The 15,915-nt window shown below is 37.6% G+C and overlaps 1 protein-coding gene across 1 annotated transcript in view; it reads left to right on the forward strand.

The window, feature by feature from the left end:
- Window positions 1–3,984, forward strand: part of CDH19 (cadherin 19) — a 96,418-nt gene extending 92,434 nt beyond the window's left edge. Inside the window, exon 12 of the mRNA XM_059140272.1 lies at window positions 84–3,984. Within this exon, the coding sequence (XP_058996255.1) occupies window positions 84–574 (491 nt within the window). The 3' untranslated portion in view covers window positions 575–3,984. The remainder of the gene's footprint in view (window positions 1–83) is intronic.
- Window positions 3,985–15,915: the final 11,931 nt, after the last annotated feature.

Genomic DNA, 15,915 nt, shown 5'->3' on the forward strand with positions numbered 1-15,915 from the left:
TTGCATTAATATATAGTCACGTATTATGTTATACTTATTACGGAGTGTCGCTTCATGTGCTCATGTTCTCGTTTCTTTGTCAGGGTTTATTTTTTTGATCCTGGGTCTGAAGCAGCGAAGGAAGCCGACTCTGTTTCCGGAGAAAAGCGAAGATTTCCGCGAGAACATGTTCAGCTACGACGATGAAGGCGGCGGCGAGGAAGACACGGAGGCCTTCGACATGGCCCAGCTGAGGAGCAGCGCCGTCCTGCGGGAGCGCAAGGCGCGGGGAGCCGCCGCCGCCCAGATCCGGAGCCTGTACCGCCAGTCCCTGCAGGTGGGCCCCGATAGTGCCGTTTTCCGCAAGTTCATTCTGGAAAAGCTCGAAGAAGCGAATACTGATCCTTGTGCCCCTCCTTTTGACTCCCTCCAGACCTACGCTTTTGAGGGAACAGGGTCCTCAGCTGGGTCCCTGAGCTCCTTAGGGTCCGCAGCCTCTGATCAGGATGAAAATTACGATTACCTTAACGAGTTGGGACCTCGCTTTAAAAGATTAGCATGCATGTTTGGGTCTGCTATGCAGTCCAATAATTAGGGCTTTGTTATTATTTAAAATTTTAAAAAATGCTAGTATGTGTTTGGGCAAACTGGTAGTCTCCTAGTAAAGAGTTGTGTACTGCAGTTCTCGGGGCGGGGCAGAAAAGTTCCAGCATCTTCTGATTTCCTTGGAATAAATGCCCTTGGTTATTTCCAGCTACCCACATGTTGTCCCCGAATGCAGATGTGGAGTGATGCTAACAGTCAGCTCTCGTGTGCCAGTGCAGGCCAACTGTGGCATGTAGCTGGAGTATTCCTCTGGCACTTTTTCCACTATTTTCACTACCATCCAATACAAAGTTTTGAATGTTTAATGTGAGAAAGGCCCTGAACTAGATCAACTTAATATTATTTCAGTTATCCTTTTTTTTTTTAATCTTACAAAGTGAGAGTATATTGTTTATGTGTTTTAAGTTCCTGATGCTGTACAGAGAGAAACAAATACCTAGTAGAATCTGGGTGATGATATAAAACTTTTAAAAAGTGTTTATTTTTTATGAATAAACAAGTTTCTGAGATTCTATGACTCACAGTAGTTTGATATTTTAAAATCACTGTCAAGGCCATACTTGAAAATTGATTTCAAATTTAGACAGACTCTTAGTGTATATTGATTAATCAAAGATACAGTATAGATTGGTATTATCTTTGATATTACAGATTTATATAAAAAAGGGAGTATGAAGATATATCTGAGACATTTAATGTTATTTTTATATGTAGCCAAAATACATCTTTACTATGGCACAATGCAATAACAAAATGCATGTCAAAATTTACTCAATATTAAATTTTAACTTTATGATAATTGTGGAAAGCATGAAAATTTTAAGTAAATTTTTATTGCCACTAAAAATGGTAGCAATAAATGAAAGAAGCATTTGACTCAAAGTTGAATTAATATTCATGCAAAATATTATGATCACCTGTACTGATTCTCACCACTCATAGAATGAAACACGATAAAATTCTTAGCATTTCCTTTTTATTAAGAGCTTAGACCAGAACTGATTCTTCAGTGTCATCTTTTTTATTATGGGATATAAAATTAGGTGCAATAGTTACTTTTATTATAACATTATGAAGGAAGTATGCTAAGCTGCCGGACATGATAAAATCCATGGAAACATCCAGATAACAAGCTTTATGATAACGTCAGATAATCAGATAATAAAACCTTTAATTTTAACCAGCATTTTCAGAACCATCCTTATTATTCTGTACAAATCAAGATGGAATTCAAAATTCATAGGTGGAACAGAAAGGAAATGGTGAATAATACAGTGTCCTCAAAGTTGTTTTATATGTTCATTTCTTCTTAGCAGCATGTGGAAATGAGCTGAACCAAATCGACCATTTATATTTAGAGAAAATATTTTGAATAATGTTTAGCTAAAGATAGGTGGGTTTGAATAGCTACAGTACTGTTTTCCTCTGTACTTGGAAACACAAACACCACACCATGTAATAGAAGCGAGGTTTTCCACCAATATCCATTCAGGTACCATTACGTCAGTAACATAGGTATCAACACTTTAAAAAAGCCCAAGACTGGAAATACGACAATTTAGGAAAATATTAAAAGTGGATGAGAAGTGATAAGTCATAGAAAATCCTTAGGCATTCATATCATCATTTACTTAGGAAAGAGTATGAATACTAAATAAAACAAAATGTTCAAAGAGAAAAACTTGCAAGTAAAACAGAAATGTGTGAGTTGAGAGAACATTTCTATTTCTATCAGATTAACATAAAAATTGAAAGAGTATAATTGGGGATATTTTCAGGGATTATTCCATAAAGGATTATTCCCTGTATTTAAAAGATTCTACTATATGTAATCTTGGTTGAAGAATTGGAAAGTACAAAAAGCAGCAGATGAATCAGTCCATGGAAAATAGATGAGAAAAACAGAAATAGGGTTTTCTGAGGCTCAAGTAGGTCTTGCCATGGGTGAAAGCCTTACGAACAACTTATCAATTTGGATGAACACTTTTAAAAATGCACACGTTTGAGTCCAGTGGCACTAAGCAGGTGTGTTAAAATAAATTCGGCTTAGTTGATGATGAGATTGTTAACTCGAGGTACATAGGAAAAGAACATAGATGGTTGCATATCGATTTGCTAGTCTTAAACAATATCAAAAAATACTATCTGATTCTTGTACAGAAGTTGCAATTTCCTAGAAATTGTGTTCGGTCACATTTCAATCACACTTGACCTTTTTGCGGTCCCCTGGGCTTTGCAAGAACACAGCTGTATTCTATCTAACCTAAAGTCGTGCCATTAAGATCTCATTTTTGTAAATTTTCATTAAGGCTAAATCAGTGCAGATATTTATGAAAATAGCACAGCTTCGCACTAACACTTGCAGTGCTTAAATATTACCCTCCGTTAACTCACAGGTGTATGTGTAAGTCTGGGATCACTAATGGTTGCAACAAGAAAATATTTAGAGGCCTTTCAGTGGTCATAGGCGTTCACACCGCAGCCGTGCTGGAGCCTGCAGATCCGAGTATGACTCAGTGCGCTTTTGTTCAAGTAACTGTGTGAACTCTGTCGAACTGTCTGTTCTTGGCCCGGCTTGTTTGTCATCTGTAAAATAAGGCCCCGTTCAGCTATTGCACACGGTTGTTGGGACAGACGAGCAGTCCCTGACCCACGGAAGAACTGCGTCGTCGTGGGAGCCAATGCGATGCGGCTGGACCTCGTAGACCCTTCCCTTCCAGGACTGAGTGCTCTGCGCGGCTTCACAGCGTGTTTGTGATCTGAGGCCACTTGCTCACGCCACCTGGAAGCCGGGTGTCCCTCTGTCCCCGCTCATGTCTTCCGGTCTCGTGTTCTAGGCCTGCAATGCTCTGGCCCCCGGACGTTTCGCTTTTGCATTGCCTCGCTTCACTCAGGTCTGTGATGGACTGTGATTTCCTTAGAAAGGCCTCCTGGCCATCGTCTTCCACGGTGGCCCTCGCTCCTCCTTGCTTTTATTCAAATCACTTAGCCACCTGGTATTACAATATATACGTACTTTTTTTTTTTAACTTGTTATGTCTTTATCACTTATTAGAATGTAAGCCGTAATGGGCAAGGAGTCCTCTGTCTTGTTCATTTGTTCTTGTCTGAAAGTGTTTGTAGCACATAGTAAGTGGACCAATAAATATTCCTGAATACAACAATGAATCCCAATCTATTTTATTGGGTCATGCGTAGAACCATATTGAGTTTTGTTAAATAATAATATGGAATTAATGTATTTTTCAGAATAGGTCACCACTGGGCAGTTCTCGGGTACACTAAGATTTTTCAAAAGGTTTCTAGTATATGAGTTTGGCGTTTTAACTCGTTTGGACGTATTGGTATTATCCTCAGGGATGAAAAAAGGTAATGTCTATAAACTGTTCAGTCTGAACAGGTCCATTGATAAATGCCGTAGAAATTCTCATATGAATGAGTTACCATGAAGTGTGATGAAAATAAAAACATGTGCAATGTGTGAGAATTCTGCTTCCTGGTTGTAATACAATGCTTGGCAACAAATATATTGTTTGACTTGCAAGGCTACTAGAAACCTACAAGGTAGCTTCACGATCTTTCGAATGACATGAAAGGACATTAGATACCAAATACACTAAAGGCTGGGAGACAAATTAGAGAAAGAAATGGAGGAAAGGAATATGTGGTTTTTTATATTTCCAATTATATCTACCTGTCCATCTATACATCTATGTATCTATCGATCATCTGTCTACTGAGATAAACTGTGATTTCCTGGAGGAGGGGAGAATGGCACCTCTGTCACAAAGCAGATCCTTAGGACCTGTTAGAATGTGTCGCTGCTGCCTTTTCCTAGAGAGCTCTGAGGTGGAAGGCTGACCAACTGGTCTGAAATGGCAGACAGTCCAGAAGCGGGACAAGATGCAGCTCCTAGCTGTTCACAAGGCAAAGCTGCATGAAGTTCCCATAGGTTAAGGAGAGGGCAGCTCTAGAAATTTTGCACAGAGGGAAGGTGCTGAGAGGAAGCTTAAACCAGTCATCCACAGCATATGTCATACGGGCTAAAGAAAAATACAGACGTCAAGTGTACTTAAAATGTCTCCACCTACCCTAACAATAGCCCCGGACAGAGCGCCAGCATTCTGTGTGTGACACTGCAGAGGAATCCGGCTGTGGGATTATGGAAGCGCCAGCCATGTTTATTGTGCCCCTTACTTCTGTCTCTGGAATCAGAGGTCCAGAAGCAGCAATTAGTGGGAGAGAGTGAGAGAGAGAACCTTACATCGGATGTAAGGAAAAACATAATTTAAAAAGTGTTTTTGACACTGACCAGAAGCCGTGCAAACTGTCTGGGATTTGGCCAAGGTGGGCAGCAGGAAGATCCATGCAAATGTGTATCAAAACTGAGTAGTAGCAAACATTTTCATGATGTTTCTTTCAAGTTCAAACTAATCAATAACCTGGATACATTAAGATATCAAGTTGACTTGGAATTTCATATATTTTAAATAATTCAAAAATCAATTCTCATCTAAATCAGAAGCAAACTACAAAAAAAGTAGACCTAATTTATAGTGTCCTTAAAACATTTGTAAGCATACAAAAATAGTTTTCACTTTATTTCATGTCATTCTTTTGTGCTTATTCATTTTAATATTTAAAATGTGGTATGTTCTGTTGAGTTCTGCAGTGCTGAGTGATTTATCTCAGCTACAAATAAGGTGGACATGGAAAATAACTCACATCCATGATTATATACAGGTACAAATCTGTAGAACGTTTTGTCTAGGAAAGGGAGTGCGGCTGATGTAAGTATTCACATGTTTCCATAATATTATCTCATTTACATGCTAGTGAGAAAAAGTGGTCTATGAAGTATATTTTTAATTATTTTCTGGTTGCTAACATTTCTTTGTTGTGTAAACTTTGATGTATTATTTAAATATTTTCTTTGGGCACCTTAATTTGTACAATAGGGATACTAAAAATACATCCTCAGACTTTTGTAGGAATCAGCAAAAATAATACATATAAAGAATGAATTATGCCTAACAAAGAGAATTTATGACATTTAATCTGTTATTGTTAACATAATTATTGTGACATTATCAAGTTTATCTTTAGAAATGCTCATAGACCAAGCTCATTACTCTACAATTAATGTGGACATGAAGAAAATGAATTAATGCAGGACAATAATTAGCTGGCTGTTACTTATTGCCTCCCCACCTTGACCCTTCCTGGGTAATGTTCCATTATTATCAAGGAAAAACTTAATTGCTCAAATTATGCATTATGTATGAGATGTTCTGATTGAAAATCACTCCCCTATAACATTTATTTGGGGGGGGGGGGACTCTGCTAAGTAATAAACACAGATCATGGCAACTTTCTTTAGGTATGACTATTTTAGGGAAAAAACTATCAAAAAAGAAAGGGGTTTCCTCACTTAATCACTAATGCACAAGTGAAATTGTTTGTTTTATTAGATTTATATGGAAGAAATTCAAGAAACATGCTAACAGCTCCAAAAGACATCTTTCAAACCTGTTGTTAACGACATCTGATGCCCAAAGTTCTAATTTTATATTAGGAATTTAAAATCAAATTACAGAACAGATTGTTCTAATCACCTCTGACAATACAAAGTGAAATGCTGCGCCCTTGACTTCTCCCCACCTTGCCCTATCCTCTCTCTTTTTAAAAAAGAAAAGTTAAGAACACATTACCATATGTTCTCTGCTGAGTAAATTTTTTTTTTAAAGATTTTATTTATTTACTTGACAGGCAGAGATTACAAGTAGGCAGAGCAGCAGGCAGAGAGAAAGAGGAGGAAGCAGGCTCCCCGCTGAGCAGAGAGCCCGATGCGGGGCTCGATCCCAGGACTCTGGGACCATGACCTGAGCCGAAGGCAGAGGCTTTAACCCACTGAGCCACCCAGGCACCCCTCTGCTGAGTAAATTTTTATCATCTTTCCTTGTCTTATCCAGTCTTGGGGCTCGAGCAAGTTCTAGGTGATTGTCCAACTCATACCAACACCTCAGATACTTCTTTCTTATTCCAGATGACCTCTCTGTTATTCTGGAAGCTTTTCTACAGCGCTAATTACCTAATTTTAACCTTCATTAAAACTTAACACATACTTGCACTTGATATATTCAGTTTACATAGAATTTCACGTGATTGAAAATGTTTTTTTACTAAATGTATAAATTAAATTGCAAGTGGATAAATCACATAGTATACTTATCTATAGCAACTTATCATTATCACACATTGTTCAATCATAACAGTTTTTAAGAGCAAAAATTTCTTCTTTATAAAATAGGGTCTGCATCGTACTTTATTTTTGTGTAAATATCTGAAAATGAAATCTGTACCAAGGCACAGGCTAAGAAAAATTGAGAACTTTAAAAATTCGAAGTATGTCTCACATCAGGTTCACTCATTCTCAATACGTAAACTAACAAACATCAAAGATTTTATCCATTGGCGGTATCTAGGGAGCATGTGTAAGTGGAGTGCTGTGTAATAAGCCGGGACTAGAATCTCAGCAAAGGAAATGTCAGGGTCCTTGCCAGAAAAATATCAACTAGGAACACTTGGAACTGAAGGGACTGGATGGGACCAGAATACACAGATTACAGCCAGCATGAGATTGGGTGCAGAGTCCAGCTCCCCTTGTGCTTTGCAAGGAATACTGCCGCTTAGTGGTGCTCCACTGAGGCTACTAGGCAAAAAGAGGAAAATATTAACGATGGGAGGACTTGTATTCTTCTATCTGAATAGAGCAAACAAAGCTGTTCCCCTAAATCTCTCTCATTCTTTTTGTTTTAAGCACATGTATTTCTAAGTCATATTCTTCGTGGTTTTCTTTTTTCTTTCTTTTATTTTTTAATGTGTTATCTCATTTAATCATTTGTTATGTGAGGGAGGCCCCCTTGTTATTCCCAGGATACTAACAAGGAAATTGAAACAAAGAGACACTGAGTATTTTGCCTGAAGTCATATATGTAATAAGTAGCAATAATGCACACCTAGGCAAGCTAGTTCTAGATTCCAGGCTTTTATCCATTACACTGTGCTGTCCGTCCAATGATTTCAACTCCTTAGGTTATTAACCTGGAGGCTTTTTAATATGACTTATATTTTTCTGTCTCCATAGTAACAATCCTCCCATAAAGGATATTCGAATCAATAATTGTGTGCGATTTTTATATCATCATAATTAGCAAATAAATGATGAGCAGAAGAAAGAAAGAAGATTAAGAAAAGAAAATATTTTTTTTTAAAAACCCCGCTAAGTTTGCGTTGGAGAATTCACAGCAACGGCCATTCGTTTGCGTTGCTCTCATGACTTCTCTGGCTTCTTCCTGGGATCTTCCTAAGTTCTGGCATTTTCTGAATCAAAAATACAGACACTGACACTAAAATGTGCTTGATTTTTTTTTTTTTTTTTTGTCTTCTTTGCTATCATTTAATCATCAGCTAGAGACGGATTAGCTGTTTTTAAGGTTTTAAGGCTTTTGAGGTTCCTGGAGACAGAACGGAGCACTGAGACTCCCTCACAGGGCTGGTGGGTGATTCGCGCGTGGGGGTAACACAAGGTAAGCTTACATTAATATCAGGCCTGGTTCCCGATTTATCTGTCAGCAGTGATCTGTGCTCTAGGAACGAAAGCAAGATAATAAGCCCGACACGTTCCTTTAACTTTTCCCTTCTGATATCAGACTGCACGGTCTGTATCCTATCAAGGGATGTAGTATTCCTTGATTAAAGGAGACAGCACTGGACAACAGACGACCCCAAATACCAAAATAATAGGCACGATCTAGGTCAAGCCTACCGATTCTTCTAGCGCCCGACCACTTCACTCGGGATAAAAACATAGAGGAGGTTCCCTCTGGTGCCCAGCGATTCTTAGTATCAAATGAACACATTGGGAAGCACATGCATCACCCAATTTTTCGCACATCTGAACTGTAACTGATTTATTTCTGATCTTTTGACAAATATATTCGAATGTGGTATTGATTTTTAAGGTGGCCGACAAACAATACAAGTCGATTTAATAATATGCATTTTTAAATTGAAATTCCTGATTTAAGAATGTCTTCTGGTCAAATTAGGGTCAAATCAGGAAAATCCTGAAAATCACAAACCCAGTGAGGGTGAAAACCAGATACAGAAAATAAATCCAGGAGCCATGGATCCAGACCCATTTTAAAAAGGAGAAGGGAGTTGAGGGAAATTGGAAGGGGAGGTGAACCATGAGAGACTATGGACTCTGATAAACAACCCGAGGGTTTTGAAGGGCCGGGCGGGGAGGTGAGGCTGGGGGAACCAGGTGGTGGGTATTAGGGAGGGCACGGATTGCATGGAGCACTGGGTGTGGCGCAAAAACAGTGAATACTGTTATGCTGAAAAGAAAAAAAAAAAGGCAACTGTGCTTATGAGACTGCTTTCCATGCTCTCTTTCTACTTTTCCTGGTGGAAAGCAAGTACTCTAAAATCCCTTCTCTGTTATATTTTTAGAGAAAATATTAGAACGGGGGGGGGGCAGTCTGTAACATGGAATAACTAATGTATTCCTTACTAAGTAATTAAAATCCTGTTCCTACTACTAAACTGAGGTTTGGCTCCTATCTGGCAAAGGCAAGGTTGACAAGTCATAGGCAAGATGGGCTCCAGCAATAGGTACATTCTACCCATTTGACTTAGATGGAAGACTGCCCTTCTGTATCTTGGGCCAAGGCAAGCATTACTATTATCAACTCAGAGGGAGGGAATATAATTGAATATGTATAAGGAAGTCGCACCAACCCACACAGAATTGTATAACTTTATATTACATTAAAATCCCAAATTTCCTGTAGGTTCTAATTATGTTTTCCTATTGTTCTGTAACATTAATGATTATTGATAGATTTACTGAAATATGTAGAGATAACTAGAACTGAAAGTAATATCTTAGACTTTTATGAGTGAATCATCCTAGAGTATTTAACATTCCAGACTGCAGAAGGGTTTCTGCCCTTGTAAATCATTTGCTACTTTATAATGTGTTCTCTTTTCTAATTAAATTGGTTGCACAAAGCTGGTGGAGCCTTGGGATTTGAACTCAAAGAGCATTATGGAGGCAGAGCTATTCATTTCCAAGTTGGTTCTTGTTTTGTCACATGCCAAACGATTCTAAAAGCCAGATGCTACTTTCTATAGCATGTCTCCTACTCCCTAAGGTAGATTTCAGCCCCCAATTCTCCCTTCCCTAATCACTGCCATTTATTTTGATACTGTATATAACATTAAGTAAATCAGAGTATTTCATTATGACCTCTAATTGCTTTTCTGAAAGGGAGGCTTCTTTAATGTATTAAATATGTTAAACATGGCAACAGCCCCACTGAGAGACATGGGGATCTCAACAACATCATCACCTTTATAAAGCAATTGAAGATGCTTCTTTTTTCCAGGCAGTTCCTTAATTCAAGTAGAAGTGATCTGAGATGTGGCTTTTATAATTAGCCTTTGCCTTAAGACATTGCCCCCGATGAGAAAAGATCAGAATAATAGTGAAATTTTAAATAACATACCTACACTTCTTTGCATTAATAATAGAAGAGTCAAGGGATATTGGTTTGGAATACTCAAGTATTTAGTAGGTATCCTTGGGGGAAATATAGCGTATGGTTAGCATTGTTAATCTTTTCAAAAGTTAAATCTCAGGCAGTTAAGACAATGTTAAACTACTTGTAAGTCAATATGTCCCTTAAGTGTCCTTCCACTATGAAATATATCAAGAGGTGAAAATGAAAATTTTAGAAGATATTTTACTTCCTAAGCAATTACTTTCATCAAATGATCCACTTTAAAAATACCATTAAATATATTTAGAATGCGATCTCAATATGATTGATCCTATATCATTTCATTTTTAGGATGATACTAAGTAACACACACATACACACACACACACACTTACCCTAAGTACTACACCTAGCTATGCAATGTAAAATACCGTTACAAATATATAATGGGCTGCAGAAGTCACACATAAGATAGTGAGAATATGTTCTGCTATATTTTCATCCTAGGGTCTTCCTAAAGACACGAAGCCATCTCACTTACTCAACTTCCATTTTTCATTTCAAAAAACAAATATTTCTTGAGGACCCACTACATGGCAAGCGTTTTAGCAGATGCTGAGACAATCAGGAAGAATAACACAAGGTCTCTGGACACCAAAACACATTCTAAACAAGAGGCAGGTGCACAGCAGTACATTATCACAATCCATATGCTACTGGAGGTAAATATAAAGTGGACTTGGAACATGGTGGAGGGAACCACTCGCTGGCTCATGGCGGTAGGGGAGATGGCAGAGAAAAGTAGTGAGGATACACTTTGCTTCACAAGAAGGTGACGTTTGAGCCTTGGTTTGAAGAAGATTGATAAGGATATGGTCATTCACATGACCTTTGCAGATCCCACACCATACCCCTAACACATGTACCTCCACACAGTGGAATTTCTTTGGATATTAGAGCTTGCTTGTGACACCTTGCTCTGTTGGTAGGTACACGAGAACTACTTCAAAGCTAGGCTTGCACTTAGTGAATACCAGTCGGGTTGCTAAGGTAAACACCTAGGTAGGAAGCTTAATCCGGCTGTGGAAAGAGAGCACTGTATTGCATGACTCATTTGTCAGTTGGTATTGTACAGAGTTTAATTTACAAAATAACCCTGGCCACAGATGTCTTCCTCCCAAGAAAATTCTGAATATACTTGATTTTTAAAAACAATGTTAGATTTACTGAAAAGTAATGATGAAAGTGTAGTCTTCCCATTAAACACATGTTCAGGGGTACCTGGTTGGCTCAAGTTGGTTAAGCGACTGCCTTGGGCTCAGGTCATAATCCTGGAGTCCCAGGATGGAGTCCCGCATTGGGCTCACTGCTCAGCAGGGAGTCTGCTTCTCCCTCTGACTCTCCCCCTTCTCATGCTTTCTCAGTCTCTCTCTCTCTCTCAAATAAATAAATAAATTCTTTAAAAAAACAAAAACACATGTCCAGTTCCCCCTAGTATTAACATTTTTCCATTAGTGCAACACATTTATTATAATTAATGACCAATAATGATACATCATTACTAAAACTCACAATTTATTCAAAATTTCTTTAGATTTTACCTGAAGTCTCTCTTGTTTCAGTGTCCTAGCTGGGGTACCTACTCCATTACTTTGTTTTCACTCTCCTTCGGCTTCTCATAGCTGTGACAGTTTCTCAGGATTTCATTGTTTTTGATGACCTTGACAATTTTGAGTAGCTCTGGTTGGGTACTTTGTAGAATGTCCCTCTTCTGGATTTTGACTAGTGCCTTCCTAATGATCAGAAGTTCATGGGTTATGGGTTTGGGGGAGGAATATCACTGAGGTAAACCGCCATGTTCATTACATGGTAACTCAAGGGTTCTTACTATCAGCATGGATTATTGCTGCTGAAGTCAGCCCTGATTACCTGCTTGAGGTAGGGTTTGCCAGTTTTCTCCACTCTGAAGTTACTCTTTTTTTCTTCCTTTCCATACTATACTTTTTGGAAGGAAGTACCTATGTGTAGCCCACATCTAGGGCATGGAAAGTTAGGCTTCCCCTCACTGAGGACAGAGTAAGTACATAATTTTTAGGATTATTTTGTTTGGAATATGAGTCTATTCTCCCGATTTATTCCCTTATTTATTCATTCATTTATATCAGTATGTACTTACAGAGGTTCCTGTTCTATTTTGGGTTACAAGACAATATTACTTTTTTTTTAATTTTTTATTTTTTATAAACATATATTTTTATCCCCAGGGGTACAGGTCCGTGAATCGCCAGGTTTACACACTTCACAGCACTCACCAAAGCACATACCCTCCCCAATGTCCATACCCCACCCCCCTTCTCCCAGCCCCCCTCCCCCCAGCAACCCTCAGTTTGTTTTGTGAGATTAAGACAATATTACTTTGTTTTGTTGCTCAAAGTGTTCCATCTTTGGTCACCGGGAGTACTTATATTTGGCTTTTGTGTCCTTATGACATACCCCTGTGTGTGTGTGTGTGTGTGTGTGTCTGTGTGTGTGTTGCATTCCCTCACTTCTCAGCACTATAACATGCTCTAGGCTTGTCCTGTATATTCCCTGCTCCACTCCTGGAAGCAGCCATTTCTCCAAAGAGTCATGGTAAATGCTATTGGAGAATGATATTAGAAACCAAGTTTGGGCAATAGGTGTTGTTATTGCTGCAGCGATATTATTTCTTTCCTATTACGTCCTTTCAGCTGACAGAGCAAGGGAATATATGCGTGTGTTTACTGTTATTTGTATATACACATATCTTAATCATATCATAAATATTTCCACACATTACCACCTGCATCTGCATTAAGCAAAATATGAGTTTATGCTCATGTTTCCCACACTAATCCACTAGCCCAAGGATCATCCTGGCCTTCTACACTCGATTATTATATTTAACTCGGCTCCCCAAATAGGCAACCTATCTTCTCATATCTGACATTTATTTAATTATTCAATTCTATGTACATCTGTGGCAGTGTCAAGCTATGAGCCAGTGTCAAGCTATGGCCAGTCTCCCCTTTGAGACAAAACTTTACCCCCTAGATTACAGGGATTAAGAACAATTTCTTTTAACTTAGTTTTTACAGACTCTAGTTATTTCCAAAGTTACTTAAGTCAGCATCTTTCTCCCCCGCCATCTTTCAATGAGGTTGTTTTATGGATTTATGTGGTTATATTGTACAGTTATACTGTTTGGTCACATTCTGCATTCAATTCTGAGATTCCCTCAACCTCCTAAATATTTCTATTTGCATATACTCAAGTTCATTCTGTGCTATAAGTTCAACAGATTTGGGGAAAAAAAAAAAAAAAGCATCGTGTTATATAACCTCAATCACATTATCATACAGAATGGTTTCTTTGTCCTAAAAGTGTCCCTGTGCTTTTCCTATTTAACTCTTCTTCCCTTTCTCTCCCCCCAAATCTGGTAGCTATTGGTCATTTATTTTCTTTATAGTTTTGCCTTCTCTAGAATATCTTATAATTTGAATTATACAACAGGCAGCTCTTTAGACTGTCTCCTTTCACACAGCAGAGTGCTTTTAAGACAATCTTAGATATTTTGGTGATTTGATAACTCATTTATTTTATTGCTGTATAGAATTGCATTATAAGGATGTACCACTTCTGGTACTAATTGTTTATCCATTCACCATTCACCACTGTCCATAGCAGGACCTCTTGGTTGCCCTCCTTTTTGGCAGTCACGAATAAAGCTCATGCAGATATTCCTGTACAGGTTTTTGTGTGAACATAAGTGTTCAAATCACTTGTGTAAAAACGGAGGAGAGTGATTGCTTGATCACATGGTAAGACTGTGTTTAGCTCAATAAAAAGATACCAAACTGTGCTCCCAAATATCTATACCACGGAATCCCCATTAACAGTGAATGAAAGTTCCTGTTGCTCCACACCTTCACAAGCATTTGGTGTTGGGAACTTCTTGGATTTTAGCCATTCAAATAGGTTTGCAGTTGTATCTCATTTTAATTTGCATCTCCCTAATTACAAATGATCATGAGCTTCTTTTCATATTCTTATTTGCCAGCTGTATATCTTTGGTGAGGTGACTGCTCAGACCAGTTGCCCATATTTTAATTAGGTTGTGTGTTTTGTTGAGTTTTAAGTCTTTCTGCTATATTTCGGATAAAATACAGAAAAAAAAAAAAAAGAAGAGCTCTTTCTGCATTTTGGATAAAATATTTTTTCCAGATATGTTTTTCAAGTATTTTATTTCTGTCTGTGGCTTGCCTTTTATTTTCTTAACAGTGTTTTTTTTACAGAGTAGAAGATTTTATTTTAATAAAGTATTTTATCAATCTTTTTCATGGATCATGCTTTTGATGTTGTATTGAGAAAACTCATTAAATGATTCAAGGTCACATGGATTTTCCGCAAAGTTTTCCTCTGAGATAGTTTTTTGTTCCATATTTATCCATATCCATTTTGGAGTGAATTTTGGAAAGTCATGATGTCTTTGTCTAGGTTTATTTTTTCTCATGCGTACATCCAGTTGTTCTAACACCATTTGCTAAGAAGACTATCCTCTCTGCATTGACTTCCCTTTGCTCCTTTTTCAAACATAAGTTGAGTCTATGTGTATTTCTTTCTCCTGGGCTCTCTATTTGGTTCCATTGATCTATGACAATACCATGCTGTCTTAATTACAACAGCTTTAAAGCAAGGCTTGAAATTGGTAGTGTGAATTCCCCAGCTTAGTTATTTTTCTGCAGTATGTATTGACTATCCTAGATCTCTTTCTTTTCATGTAAAGCTTAGAATTAGTGTGCCTACATCTATAAAATAGCTTACTTGGGTTTATACTGGATGGCACTGAATCTATAAATCAAGTTGGAAAGAATTGCCTTTTTAACATTATGCCTTCTATTCCATGAGCAAGGAATATCCATTTATTTAGATCTTTGATTTCTTTCATCAGATTTTGTGGATTTCCACAAATTTTATATGATTTACATGTAAGGGTATTTTTGTGCTAATTTAAATTGTAATGCACTCCAGTTTCAATTTCAAATTCTAATTGTTTAGTACAGGTGTATAGGATAGCAATTGACTTTTTTTTTTTTCCATGTATCCTGCAACTTTGCTATGCTCACTCATTAGTTCCAGATTTGTTTGATTTTTTAATTGCTTGGGATTTTCTACACAGGCAATCATGTCACCAGCAAGCAAACCTATTTTTACTTCTTCCTTTCCTTTCCAAACTATAGTTTTGTTTTGTTTTTTTTTCTTTTCTTTCTTTCTTTCTTTGGTCTAATTGCAGTAGATAGGAATTCCAATATGATGTTGAATGGGAGTGGTGAGAAGGAACATCCTTCCCTTTCCCCATCTTGAGTAAAAGAGTCTAGCTGCTAACATTAAATATGATGTTAGCTATAAATTTTTTGTAGATGTAATGGATTTCTGCTCTATTCTTAGTTTGCTGGGTATTTTTAAAAGATTTTATTTATTTATTGTTGAGTTTTTCTTTTTTAAAAATCATGAATAGGTGTTGGATTTTGCTATTTTTAAGCAATAACTTGTATGATCATTTGATTTTTCTTGTTTAACTTTGTTAAATGATGTTGTGCATTGCATTTACTGATTTTCAAGTATTCATCCAGATTTGCATTTTTAGCAGAGTAAACCTGCATGGTCATGGTGTATAATTCTTTTTTATACGTTGTTTTTGCTAATGCTTGCTTTGCACATTGGTTTGCTGATGTATGTTTAA

The sequence above is a fragment of the Mustela lutreola genome, chromosome 11, assembly GCF_030435805.1.
Source record: "Mustela lutreola isolate mMusLut2 chromosome 11, mMusLut2.pri, whole genome shotgun sequence".
NCBI classification, from domain to species: Eukaryota; Metazoa; Chordata; class Mammalia; order Carnivora; family Mustelidae; genus Mustela; species Mustela lutreola.